Below are 14,469 nucleotides of genomic sequence, written 5' to 3' on the forward strand. Positions count from 1 at the left end.
TATGCCTCATGTGTATTTTTGCGTAATGTGCCATGCCTTTATGCCTGTGATACCTCTAAATGTGTTTTCATGCTTAGGAGGTTGTTTTGTCTAGTATAGGTTATACTAGTGAGTTTATGTGTCTCTGCATGATCTATGTCTATGGTGATTAGTAGTGTGTACCTACCTTTTACCAGTGGTTACTGGTAGTGTCCTACAATTGTTATTTTGTGCTACAATTATTCCATGTTCTAGAAGTGCTATTTCTACTACAGTGGTCCACGTGGCCCTGTCATGTGTATATAATCCCCTGTAAATACTGCCCAGTGCCAGTTGGCACAGTGTAATTGTGTGATTATGATCTAATGTGTTTATGGTAATACATAGGCTAGTATTTATATATAATCTTGTGTGGAGTTCCTTTTTGTGGTGTCCCTAGTGTGTTGCTGCGGTGAGTGTGTGTTGCGCAAACGCTTTACACATTGCCTCCGGGATAATCCTGACTGCTCGTGCCAAGCTACCAAGGGGGTGAGCAGGGGTTATCTTGGTGTGTAACTCCCTTGCCCTGACTAGAGTGGTGGTTTCTGCCTGGCTTTGGCGCAAGCCTTAGCCAACCAAAAATCCCATTTCTAACACTAGTCATAAGAGGCATTGACAGACAAGAGTTCTTCCAAGTCCCCAGTAGGGTCATAGATTTCTGCTACAGAGGCATCCCTCTCCATAATTGAAAACCTACACAGATGATTGGCAGGTTTTTGAAATTATGCATAATCTTCCTTAACGTACTGGGACAAATAGCACCATCAACCAATCAATCAATATCAATGTATAATGCGTGTGGCTTCCTCAACAGAGGTGTCCCAGTGCTAAGTTGCAGATTCATGGTGGGGGTAAAAGAAGGTCGAACTAAGGCAAGCTGAAAAGCCAGATTTTTGTAGGCCTTCCTTAAGGTCTGTTCTGACTCCATAATGCGGAGGTGGTGGGGCATTGTATTCCAGAGTTTCACAATTTTCACCGCGAATGCTCTGCCCCCTATCCTGGCCTTAATGAAGCGGGGTACCCCGAGTAGTCGCAGGTGGTTGGATCTCAGGGCCCGGTCTTGTTGGTATCTGTGCAATCTCTGCCTCAGATAGCCCGGACCCTGATCTCTGGTGGCTCAGTAGGCCAAGGTAAGCGACTTGAACTCGATCCTCCTATTAACCGGAAGCCAATAGAGGTGCCGTAAATGTGGGGAATATGATGGTGAAATGGCACTTTCCAAATCAATCTGGCCGCTGCATTTTTTATCATTTACAATCTACAAACCAGGTAAGCTGGAAGCTTTAGGTAGAGGCTATTAGAATAGTCCAGCTGGGAAATTACCAGGGCATGGGCCTTAGTCTTCCTGCAGACGTCCGGCAGGAAGTGAAGAAATGTTCTCAATGCTCTTAGCTTCCAAAGCATATAAAGGAGACATGGCGCACCTGGGTCTTACAGGAGAGGTCATTGTCAAATTTAAACCCCAGATTTCTGGCTGAATCCACCGGGATAAGTGGATTGGTTAAAGATGACAGCAGATGCCCTGAGAAAGAAAAAAACTTTAGTTGGCTGGAGAGTTTTAGAGCTGTACCTAGCATCTACTCCAAAATATGACCAATACCAATTGAAGAAATGTGGTATGTTTATTAAAATATTGTATATTAACATTTACTGTCAGTGGCACAAATACTTCTTTAGGGGTGATTGCATGAAAACTGGGTGCCGTATAGTGATCCAATCCAGCTCTAAGGCACCAAAAATAGATTCTCCCGTTGGGTAGAGGGTGTGGACATTGTTTTGCCAGGAAAGAGGAATGATGTGATGAAAAGAACCTGTGGACTGCCCTTTGGAACCACCAATGAGCATTCTGCGTAGGACACGCTGTCCAAGTGAAGCTGAGGTCACTTCTTTTTCTTTGCTAAGTATGTCAAGAGGTTGTCTTCTTAATATTGGGTCATCTGCTCTCATCCGGCTCAAAGGAGATTGCAATTGGCGTTGGATTCTCAGCCAAGCGAGAATGCTTTGCCATTCTTTCCTGTCTTTTCGGTAGAGTGGCTCTATTTTGGTCAGAAAAGGAATGATTGATTGGAATCTTTCCCATGTCATATCCTCTGGACTAATGGTCTGAGATGAATCAGAATCCAATGGAACTTCTGCAGGTGGCTGTAAAACATCAGGGGCTCCACAGGGATCCATTCGCACTCTTCTTGATAATGTCAAAGCAGACTTGAGACCTCCTCCCTGGCCAGTGAAAAGCAATCCCTCCTTCTTAAGCGGGTAATGATCTCCACCAGCTCTACTAACAAGAGGAGGAAGTTTTCCAGTAGGTTTTGGTGAGTCTAAAGCCTCTTCCAGGGTCATACGGGATTTCCTTCCAGCTCGTATGTGGAAATCATCAGTTCTTTTAGCTTTCCGGCTGGTAGCTTTCTTACTCTCCAGTGTAGCCTTTCCTTTCTCCACTTTGCAAAATATTTTCTTCAAAGCAGCCTCTTTTTTTGTTCCCGAAAGCTTCAAGAGTTGTGGCAATTTGAGAGTTCTGCACGCACTGGAGCCAGTTATCAACTCCCTCAGCATTTGCAGATGATGTTCCATAGTTTCAAAGTCAGACCAAAGACTCGCCAAGTGTTCATCTGGTAGGAATAGAGCCACCTTTTGCAGGCTCTTATGGATTCCAAGATGAATATCTGCTTTCTTGCTGTCCTCACTCGTGGCCTGTTCTAGTAGTATGATTGTAGCCTCTGAAGAGGTGGGCTCGGAGACGGTAACCGGTGCTTCCATCAAAGACCCTTGTTTTCCCATAATGCTTCTGGTGCTCCCTTCTACAAGGCTGAGTGTTGGCCTTGGGAATGTCATTCCTGATGTGATATCTTGTCCACCAGTTATGATTTCCCCTGGGGGTGTTGAATCTGCTGTACCAACTTGTTCACAAGTGATGATTGCCCCTGGGGGTGTTGTATCTGCTGTACCGACTTGTTCACCAGTGATGATTGTCCCTGGGGGTGTTGTATCTGCTGTACCGACTTGTTCACCAGTGATGATTGCCCCTGAGGGTGTTATATCTGCTGTACCAACTTGTTGACCAGTGATGATTGCCCTTGGGGTTGTTGTTCCACGAATGCCACTTCGTTCAGCGGTGATGAAGTCCTTTAGTGATGTTAGTCCAGATATGCCATCTTGTTCACCAGTGATGACGCCCCTTAGTGATGTTAGTCCAGATATGCCATCTTCTTCACCTGTAATGACACCCCTTACGGATGGTAGTCCAGATATGCCATCTTGTTTACCTGTAATGACACCCCTTAGTGATGGTAGTCCAGATATGCCATCTTGTTCACCTGTAATGACACCCCTTAGTGATGGTAGTCCAGATATGCCATCTTGTTCACCTGTAATGACACCCCTTAGTGATGGTAGTCCAGATATGCCAACTTGTTCACCTGTAATGACACCCCTTAGTGATGGTAGTCCAGATATGCCATCTTGTTCACCTGTAATGACACCCCTTAGTGATGGTAGTCCAGATATGCCATCTTGTTCACCTGTAATGACACCCCTTAGTGATGGTAGTCCAGATATGCCATCTTGATCACCTGTGCTGATTGCCCCTGTGGGTGTTGTTTTAAATTTGCCACCTTGTTCACCAGTGATGACTGCTGCTGTGGACGCCTTCACTTCCGGAAGGCTGATGAGTTCATGAAGGCTCTTTTTCCATTGAACATAATCTGTTTGATATTGTTTGTTTGGATCAATTGGAAACCTGTCAGCCTTCTTCAAGTCTCCCTCTTTCCCTTTCACTGTGGTGGAAAGAGATGTCTTGAATGGCTCTGTCACTGATGTTGAAATTAGCGGCACGGTCTCACTGCCCACCTCAGCAGCCGGTTTGTGAATTCCCACTGTCCCTTTCAGCATGGCATCTTCTGAACGTTTGGGTTCGGGTTGTACCTGCTTGGAGACCACAGATAGAGTACTCTCCTTTTTGGCCACATCGGTTGGTCCAGGACCCTTCAGTGCTCTTCTTTTGAGTAGTGGTCGAATCCTAGGTGGCCTCTCTCTCCGGGTTGCAGATTTTTGTTTGTCAGTACCTTTTTCAGGCAGCTTTACTTCAGTCTCTGAAGGCTGGACCTCGGACACTATTCTGGGGATTGGACTCAGCTTGGCTTGAAGCTCTGTAATCTCCTCAGGTGGCATTTTATCTGAAACTATAAAGAAGAAACTGGTAAGGCCAAGCATACTTTGTGGACCACAATATTGCAAATTTTAAGTGAAGATTAGATATTCTTCCAAACGTTACTACACTTAGACCCAGAAATGCTACACTGTGGGATGTGGGTTAGGCTCGGTTTCGGACTGTGGAACCATTAAAAAATCAGAAATTCAAACCTACTTCTGTGATTAAGAGATGACCACAGAAATCCGCCTGGAGGCAAATGGGAACCTCTTCAGATAAAAAGTTCTGTCTCTCAAGCCACATTTTACTGTAATGATGACTCTGTTTTGTGTTCTCATCCCTATGCTCTAAACATGTCTTTAAAGGGAATTCCATTTCTTCCGTATCTCATTAGGCAATATCTTTTGAGTCTCTAGCATCTTTCTGCCTGCCTATTTCCTTTTTTTCTTCATCCCCTAACTTAGGGGCGCAAAGCTATTAATGCTGAGAAGGCCAGCTGTTTTGCAGAGGCAACAGTGTGAGAGGATGTGGTGTAACGATCGGAGCTGCTGAATTTGGACCTCCGCTCAACATCCTGTGATTCTGGGCAAATCCCTTAATCTCACTGTGCCTACATGAAATGAATGTGTCTTGGTGTAATGTGCTCATGTAAAGCGCTCCAGTACTTTCAGGTCAAGAGCGCGCTTTATAAAACAGCAAAATAAATCTGTATAAACAGTTGAGTGGTCTGAAATCACCAGGCCCAGTTAGCCTATTGTAATAAGTATCTCTACATAAAAGGCTATGGCTTGGCTGTTTAGTCGTAACAAAGCAGTACCAGTGAATTTTATTAAGAAATCTTGAATGTGAATGAAAAGCATTGGGAGCAATCATAAAGAGACCATCTCCCTTTAAAGGTGTCCCTCTTGATGCAATGAAAAAGAATCCTAAAAACCTCTTTGTTGTGTAAATGCCAATCATATCATCTGTCCTTTTCCTTTAAGTGTGTCAATCTAAGAGCCTGATGTATAGGTTTACAGAGAGGGTAATCTTTCGCAGCCGCGACGGAGTATCCTTTTAGTCAAATTGAAGATCCAGCTGTCTCATGCAGAGTTGGGTGTACCTTCAGTATGTCCATGGAGACTACTCCATCTCTGCCACTGATATACTCTTCCAACAGCCTCACAGAGTAAGGGCCGTTGGAGGTTTGGCCTTTTGTCCTCCCATCCGATTTGGAATTGACATAAAGTTGGCTACTTGTCACTGTCGGTCACCGCAAGGTAAATTCTGGCGGTAAAGGACAATGACTCCCTCTCCATGGGAGAAAATTCCCATTGTAAGGGTGTCATTGTTTTTTTTTTTTTTTCTAAAAGAAAACCCTGCTTTGGTATTTTCTTTTGGGAAAAAAAAGACAATGAAAGTTTGCTGCACAACTCTGTCATGTTGACAGAGCTGTCTGGCAAACTTTCAATACATTGACAGGAACTGCTGTGACGGTAGTTCCTGCCAATGCAAGGGATGTCCACTGGGTTGGTGGGAATCTATAAATTTGGTATGCGGGTACTCACCCAGGGAAATGGAGTACTCTACTCTGTCGCCTTGATGGAGTAAATACCCATCGAGCAAATTCTAAATCAGACTCTAAGTTTTGTAAATATAAGTGTCATAAAGAGCTTTGAAAGGTCTACTTCATGGTTATTACTAAGTAACAGTCTGATCACATTAACCCTTCAACCCCTTGTGATTTAAGAAAGAAGAATGTATGTAGATTTCTCAAAACCGGTGAAACTATAATTTGTCATGATCCGGATAGCCCTCACTTGACCTTTCCCAACCTAGCGGTGTAAATAATGCACAAAGGCGAGTTTATATTTAGGAATTAACTCATTCTAGTCAATCCATAAACTCTACCCTCCCATCAGACCTCTACATTTATGAACTGCAAAAACATCTCCAGACACATCAATTTCAAGTACTTTAATCCTGTGGCAGAATATAAACATTCTTCCACCTAGGGGATCCTTGCTTAGTAACTTTTATCAAGCACCATATTGCAAAACTGCTCTTTGACACCACAGAGATTTTAATTTCTTCCCTCATACAAGAACTCGGCCTCAAGACACCAGGTATGTGATCAGAACATCACTCTTGAGGAAGCTGGTGACCAACCCAAATGTCATTTCCAACTACTGGTGCATTCAACGGCCTTACTCCAGCAGTTGCAGAGCTACCACATTCCTTCTTGGAATCTCAGATTTTAATAATCAGCTACCAATCAGACTTTATTCATTCTAGAGAGTCTGAAACTTTCTGGCATGCCATCCATCCCTGCACTTCTTGACATCTATGTAGCCTTTGATACAGCCAACTATTATCTCAGTGGAGTAACGCAAAATGATGGACCCCCTCTGCAGAATGTAAGGAGGGGACCCCGGATCAACCATATCCCATAGATATTCATTGGCCTTGGGTCATAAGCAGCCCCCATGAAGGATTTGGGGGCACATGTAGGTTTGGGGCCCCGTGTACCGCAGCAGCTGTAGGAGCTTGTGTTACGCCCTTGCAATATCTGGGAATGTCACTGGAAATAACAGGCTGGGCTCTGAGTTGGCTTCCATTGACCTTGTGTGATTACAGCCAACAGATCATGATCAACTCCACTATGTTGCCAACCATGACCCTTATTACAAGTGCAACAGAACGTCTGATTCATCTGCTAACTCCTGTTACCAGCCAAATCTGAAATTCTGAGTGATGTGGTAATGTCAAATGTGGTGCTACAACATGTGACATAGCCACTTTTTTTTGGGGAACAACATCGTTAGGTCGAACTTAGAGAAAGAATTCCCTGGAAAATGGCTACTGATTTTCAACATTATTCACCGCTACATCAGACAAATCTCATACTCATTGGGTAATTTTGCATCCCCAAATATGTTTAGCTGCTGTAACATTAAATTTGAGTATAAAGTTACTGTATACTTATAACATCCAAAATAACTTGTGCACTATCCAAGGGCTCTGCATTTGTTCGTACAATATTCATAGCATAACGTAACATAACATCCAGTTACAAACATATGCTGATGGTTCACAAATTCATCTGTATCTAGGGAAAGTGGAAACCAACTGTGGAAGCCTTACTACTGAGCTGATTTTAAGGAGAGTGGTAATTTAGAATCTGCCAAAAATAGATTACCCCACTGAACATCTGCTGCCCTATTTACTTTACCCTAGGTGGCAGACATACCACAGTCAAAGATACACCCAACACTGTCATCAGCTCTGCCAAAGATTTGGGGTTGAATCTTCAAACATGGAGTTGGATCTGCTACCTAATCTAGGTGGAGTGGACGTCCTCCATTTTTGGACATGGAAAGTTCGGCAGACTTAATGAAAAGGTAAGTAAAGTGTTTCTAATATGTGGGGATAATACTCCTCACAGTGTTATTAATGTGTGCACTGACAGTGTAACCCACTTTGGATGACAGACCAAGGGGTAGATTTACCAGTCAGGTAGTGCACCAGCTGCAAATGCTGCACTGTGTGAAAAGGAGGAGTAAGAGAGCGCCGTATTTACAGAAATTTAGCACTCTCCTCCCCTTTCCCTAGCTCTGGCGCTGAAATAAGCTGTCGTGTGCCACAGAGACACCATTGTGCCATGGTGCAAGGATTTATTTGTGAGTCTAGCATAGGTTTTGTACTGGAAGGATAGCCTTCCAGTACAAAATAGAATGCTTAGACTAACTTGAACCCTTTTCCATCTTTGTATGTGTGCTGTAAAGTGCAGCACGCGTACAAAGTCGGAAAAGGAAGCAGAAATAAAAGCATTTATGCTTCCTTGTGCCTACTTCGAAAGGGTGATTTTTTCTGACGCTAAACCCTGTCTACTTTATTTTGTAAATAGGATTTGGCGTCAGAAACATAGGGTGGTTGCTTGGGAATGCCCATGCACTACCCATGGTACGCCCCCTTGGCCCTAAGTAATGCAAAGCAGTGCAATGCGCTGCCTTGCGTTACTTTCACGTTATTTCCAGCACTTAACTAGTTTAGTGCTGGAAAGTAAATCAGAAAAAAAAGATTTACACTGATTTGCATCACTTTTGTGGCGCAAACATGGCATAAAATCTTAGTAAATAAGTGTCCAAGTGTCCACCTCTACTTGCAAAATGTACACCAGCATTGACAGACTACTGGGCAGTGGCAGTCGGTAATCTTACCGGGGAGGAGACAGGGGGGCCACACAGGCACACATACACACTCACCCACACCCATCAATTCACACACATGCACTCACACACACCCATTCACAACACTCACTCACAAATGCACACATATACATTCATACATACATGCTTGCACACATCAAACATAAAACATACCTTCACTGTAGAAAGGGAAGCCTCTGAGTTCCCATCAGGGTTGGGATTGTTGCCTTGTCTCATTGGCTGACATAGAGTAGCCAATGAGGGAAGGCAGTAGTCTCTCACTCGTCACACAGTGGGTTGGTGTCAGTGAGACTGCTGTCACCACCCCACTCTGTGACGAGGTGTCACTGATTGACACTGAGCCCTAGGGACTTCACATGAAGTGCCAGATTAGAGGCAATCAGTGACCCTCCCTCTCGTCATGAGGGGGAAGGCCTCAAAGCACTTTTGTAAGGCTGAGGAAATCACGCCCCCAGGACTGTCGAATACTCAGCCTGGCAAAGTTTAGATCAGGCTGCCAGTCAAATGTGTTTAGCGCATATTTAACTCCTGGCTACCCAGGGCCGGCATTAACACTGGTGGCGCCCTGTGTGACAATGTTTGTTGGTGCCCCCCCCCCAATGACCACCTCTGCCACAGATTCCCTCACTAACACCCTTTAACAGTGCCACTCAAGTCTCCGTAATCACCGTCAATGAGATTACACTTTACATCACACACACACTGCACAGAGACAATCACATCAGTGTATAGGAAATGTTACATCTGACAGGACTACACGATGTAAGAGTCACATGTCCACGATACTGGTAGGTAATATAGTTTAAGAGTCCTTATTCTGGAAAAGCATACATTCAGGATATAAAACATAACACCATTGTCAGGGGTTCTTTCTTCAATAATAAGAATTGTTTTCTACCCAAATGAACCCTTTTGGCAGGATTAGGATAGTGAAAGACTGGGAAAAAAACATGTAGCTCTAACATATACAGATTGCATGCAGCTCTTTGATGACAGTTAATAGCTCAATGTTCTATATAAAGATTTTGACTTATAAAAGACAAGTAACAAAAGGATCTCTCTTGCAGAAGCAGTAATTCACTGACCTATTTACATTGTATGCACTTTGTGACCTGCATGGTACACGTTCTTAGCAGCAGGCATTTTAACCCTGTGCGCTGCCTTACAATGAGTCAAAACTTCCACTAGACAAACCTCCTGTCTCATTCCAGGAAGACAATTAATAGGTATTTTAAAAATGATAATATACTCGCACAAAATGACACCCCACCCCAAGTCAGTGCCCGGTGCGGTGGCACCGATCGCACAGTCCTAGAGCCGGCCCAGTGGCTACCTGACCTGAACAAGAAGACCGTCTGTCCGGCTGACCTTTGCTCCACCTGACAGACACTCTTTTTTCCGGGGAAGAAGGTGGCGGTGTGGCCCCTAGGCCCACATGGATGGGCCGTGGCTGCTGCTGGGTTTCTGTCTGAATCAAGTGACCGTCTGGTGAATTTATTTTCTTTACATTACATTGCCGCTTTAATGTTTCTCTATCTAGGTAGCTTCTCACAAGACAAATACTATCACTTTCACTGTATTGTAGAAGCCTCTTTCCCCTGGTAGACTACCCTAAATGTGTCAGTTTTCAACTTCAACATTAATTCATGTTCAAATTATACCAACAGGCAGAAGGCCAACTCCCAGCCAAGCAAACTTAAAATAAGGAAGTATCAGGAGCCAGCCCTCTACAGGAAACCATAGAGCAAAAATACTTAAAACATTTAAACTGTGGTGGAAATAAATAGTATGTAGAGATCTGCAAGTGCTGTGATGTGCACCCTTTGAGTAAGCAAACATGATTTGTTCCTCAACATTTGGTCAGGAAGTTCTACCAACATTTGGGATAGGGTATTGTATGGAGAAGTACCTTTGCTGTTACTCTATTGCTTCCCACTAACATGTTTATTACCATCTGAGGTTGTGGTTGGCCCAGGTTTGAAGGTATGCAGCATGGCACGTGGCTTGACTCTGCTGACAGCCCTCACATGCATCCAGGTTTCTGATTTTTTGACAGTGTCCTTGGCTTTTTCTTTTTTCTTAATCTCTGGGGTGGGTTTCTTGTAGCCTGGTGGCAACAGGTGTAAATCTTCTGTCAGTCTTTCTTCCACTTCTAGACAGAGCTGGTCTGTAGCAGATACTGAATTGCCCATTTCAATTGAGTCTGATTCTTCTGCGTCTAAGGTGACAGGAACCTCCCTGTAGGGATGAAGAATCATGATTTTAGAGGCCTTGTCCCAAGAGTGATGAGTGTATCACTTCATCAATGTCCCATGTAGCTATCTTATACATTTTTTTAAAGTCAAAGAAAATTAAAATTGTTTTCTAGAGTACAAAGCATGCACAGTGGTGTGTGCAACACAAGGCTAGTATCAACGTTCCTGGTTGTGTTTCTATCTAAACCCCTCAATAGAAATATTATTTTTGAGTGTTAATGCTACATGTTTCCTATCACTGGTGCCAGATTACCAATATAATTCCGAATTGGATTGCATTACATGCTCAAATAATTTGTGAGATAACAACTGTAATTGGTGATGTCATACATGATCTCATCCGAGATATCATCAATACTGTGGCTTGACCTCTGGTCCTTTGGGTGCGTACAGAGGGAAGTGGTTGCAGGGCCTGCTCTTAACATCCAATGAGACCAACACCCACTGCATTCGCCGTCCAGGTGCTGTGCCACATCTACCAGGCAGTCAACACCTGATACATGCAGCCTTTGGGTATTAACAGCAGGAGTTGGCAACAGGACCTGGACACTGAATGTTACTTTTTTCTAGCACCCAGCATCCCACTGACTGTGCATCCAACGACACTGTTTACAGTCTTCAGCCATGCCAAACCGATGGTGGCCGCAGGCCCTGTGCCAAGATGGCCATGTGCTAACACTCTCAGTGCACAGCCTATCAGAGATTGGGCACATAGCATGGCCTAAGGCACCTGCACCCAATGTTCTGATCAGCCAACTAATGCTGCAAATGACCTGCATCCTTCCTCACATGTGGCCAGCTCACATTGCACGCGAATGACCTGCATCCTTCCTCACATGTGGTCAGCTCACATTGCACATGGGTTGTCTGCAGGCTTTGGCCTCTGCTCAAACCATGCATCCAACCCCCAGAGTGGCCAAGCCCACTGTGAGCAGACTGTTGCTGTGCCTGCTGGGCCTCAAAACATTATAAGGCCAAACCCTTCAGTTCATGGTCATCATGCAGTCACAGGGTCTTTGCAAATACCTAGGCTTTTTTTTAAATCAACCCAGCATCAACATTAGAATTGCTGCCAAACAATCATATGGTCCGGAACCTTGAATCCTTTAAAGATCCACAGATTGTGCACTGGACAAAGAAAAAAAGCTTTTTCCAATGAAACGTGTATTTATCAAATATTATGCACTCAGATCCTCCATTTTGTAACACTAGTTTAAGGGGCAAGGTGAGGGCACTGTGAGCCTCTGGCACTTATGATGGGGGCACCCAGATGGACTACCACTAACACCAAAATAAGAATTGTGCTGCAGGTACTTTATACTGCCCGGGAGCCATTGGTCATGTAAGGAAACATGCGCAACATTGGAGTTCACACCCAACATTCTTTTCCCCGAGGACAGCCTCCACCATATCGATAGGACACAATGCTATCATCAATGAGAGCCATTTTGAATTGCGATGCACAGCTAGACTGCTTTATTCCCAAAAGGAATGAACCTGAAATTCTATAAGGGCATTTAATATTCTTATGTGCTCAATTCAGCACAATGTGCCCCAACCTGTTTAAGGATAATGCATATCCTTGTAGAAGACCCCTCACTCACCAACCTAGTTGGTGACATGCTTCATCATCGGGGTCCCACCCCATAAGCCGAGTGCCTATAGGGTGTGCTGCGACACCTGACTACAGTGGAGCTGGTTAATTTTTCTTTTATGTGTTCAGGGCGATCAAACAAGTGAATTTAAAAAGGGCCAACACTACTCACTGCAAGTATTTATTCTTGAGTGCTTGAACCCTAGTTAAAAAATGTGTAACACCTATGCCTAATTAGGTAGACTTTGGTGTTAAAAGTAGTGTTTGATAAAAATAGCTAAGTGTGCTATGTGAAGTGTGATAAATGCTATTGATTAAAAAGGTCTACATGTTTCAACCATTGTATTTATTCATTGGTTTTCGTCAGGACCGTGATATTGAACTGGGTGGTCCACACACGCTAAGGTGCGTCCTGCCCTAGTCCAAGTTGGAGTGCACAAATTGTGAACTCGTGTAAAAATAGTGCGTTTTCTTTATTCAAAGAAAAACCTGTAAAGGAACAGGAAAACAAAAAACAGGGAGGGGTCACATACAGGGGTTGACAAAACACATGTACTACATTTAACGTATATAGCCATTCTTTCCCCTTTTGAGGCAATAGATGGGGTCGTACCCAAGTTGTAAAATAGAGGAATCCATCTAGTTGTGCAACAGTACTACAGTGCTTTTACCGGACTGTGACTGATAGCTACTCGAACGGTGCCAAAGAAGTGGTGTCGATCTAGTTTTGGCATCTGAGAATAGCTAGTGAAAAATAAGGGCGGCGTAATTATGAGTGAGTGATCATACTGGTGTTCGTGAAGTGGACGGCTGCCGAGAATTGTGAGCAGTCGTGACGTCGCTATTGTGAATTGCGACTGATATATTGCTTTTTGCTTACGCTTCCTTGCGGTGTTGCCGCTTCATGGGCACCAGCGCTTCCAAGACGGCAAGAGTCCGTCTCCTGAAAGTCGATAGACAACAAAAAGAGAGAGATATGCCCGGTTTTAGTTTCCTGGCTGTATTTAGCATTTAGTATCGCCAGCGGGCTCACATTCGAAAAACGGGAGGCAAAGATTGTTTCCTCATTCCCATCAGGCCACATATTACTTACTTGTACCTTCTGATCATCAGACGGTAAACCTACTTGGTTCCGGCTGGCGGTGCCCCGAGGAGTGACCGGTGATCTCGATGGCTGCCGGTAAAGTAACGCTCGGAGCGTTTCCTGGTTGGGCGTGGCCTCATCACGTGGTGTGGTCACGTGGGTCGCAATTGACCAATCGGGTTCTCACAGGAGGTGGAGCCCCCGGACAATGTCACAGATTATAGGAAACGAAGGAAAATGTTTTGTTTATATTCCTATGGAGAGTAATTAGGTTCACACAGGATGTAAACAATGAAACATTAAAAACGGAATTTGGAATTTAAAAGAATTGGGACATTTTAAAAGAACAGAGGGCAGAATCAGGATTCATAATCAGCCGTGTTGGTTGTGCAATTCCTTGCTGATTTTTACGATGTTTAAGAATACATCTTGGTCTTACTTGTAATTTGAGGACAAGTTTTCATGTCATTACACTGTTCCATGGGATATTATCGTTCAAGCCTGACTTATGGATGTATTAAGACGAGCTCTAGAAAAGGAAGAGTGGTCGTCCAGAACCCCCAGAGAGTTCATTTTGGAATGTGCCAGACTGGCTCTCAAAAGAAATTACTTTGAGTTTGAAGACCAGGTCTTCTTACAGACAGGTGGGACATCTATGGGCAGTTCTTTTGCGCCGAGCATAGCGGGGTTGTATGTATATGACTTTGAAGAAAAATACATCCTCAGTCAAACAAACCCCTATAGCCCTAACATTCTAATATGGCGCAGATACATTGATGATGTGCTGACCATATGGAAAGGTACGGAGGAATCTCTAATCTCCTTTTTTAACTGGATCAACACCTGGGATGAGCACCTACGGTTTACCTATGAAAAAAACCCAGAGACACTAGTTTTCCTCGATGTAACAATCACGAAAAAAGAAGGAAAACTGACAACTGTCACCCACCACAAGCCAACTGCCAAAAATAATCTGCTACGATTCGAAAGCTTTCACCCAAGACCTCTACGTGAGAACTTACCGTATGGACAATACCTGAGGATCCGTAGGAACTGCAGTGAGCTGGCAGATTATAAAAATCAAGCCCAGGACCTCACCCAAAAATTGTGTAATCGGGGATATCCGAACAAGATTCTCCAAAAAAGTCAAAAACGTGCGCAGA

At 44.0% G+C, this 14,469-nt stretch overlaps 1 protein-coding gene across 1 annotated transcript in view; it reads right to left on the bottom strand.

The window, feature by feature from the left end:
- Window positions 1–1,630: 1,630 nt before the first annotated feature.
- WDR87 (WD repeat domain 87) overlaps window positions 1,631–14,469 on the bottom strand; it is a 198,419-nt gene continuing 185,580 nt past the window's right edge. Inside the window, exons 5-6 of the mRNA XM_078662135.1 lie at window positions 10,325–10,611; window positions 1,631–4,196 (exon numbers count right to left, since the gene is read on the bottom strand). Of these exons, the coding sequence (XP_078518261.1) occupies window positions 1,672–4,196; window positions 10,325–10,611 (2,812 nt within the window). The 3' untranslated portion in view covers window positions 1,631–1,671. The remainder of the gene's footprint in view (window positions 4,197–10,324; window positions 10,612–14,469) is intronic.

Source organism: Lissotriton helveticus, chromosome 9, assembly GCF_964261635.1.
Source record: "Lissotriton helveticus chromosome 9, aLisHel1.1, whole genome shotgun sequence".
Taxonomy (NCBI): Eukaryota; Metazoa; Chordata; class Amphibia; order Caudata; family Salamandridae; genus Lissotriton; species Lissotriton helveticus.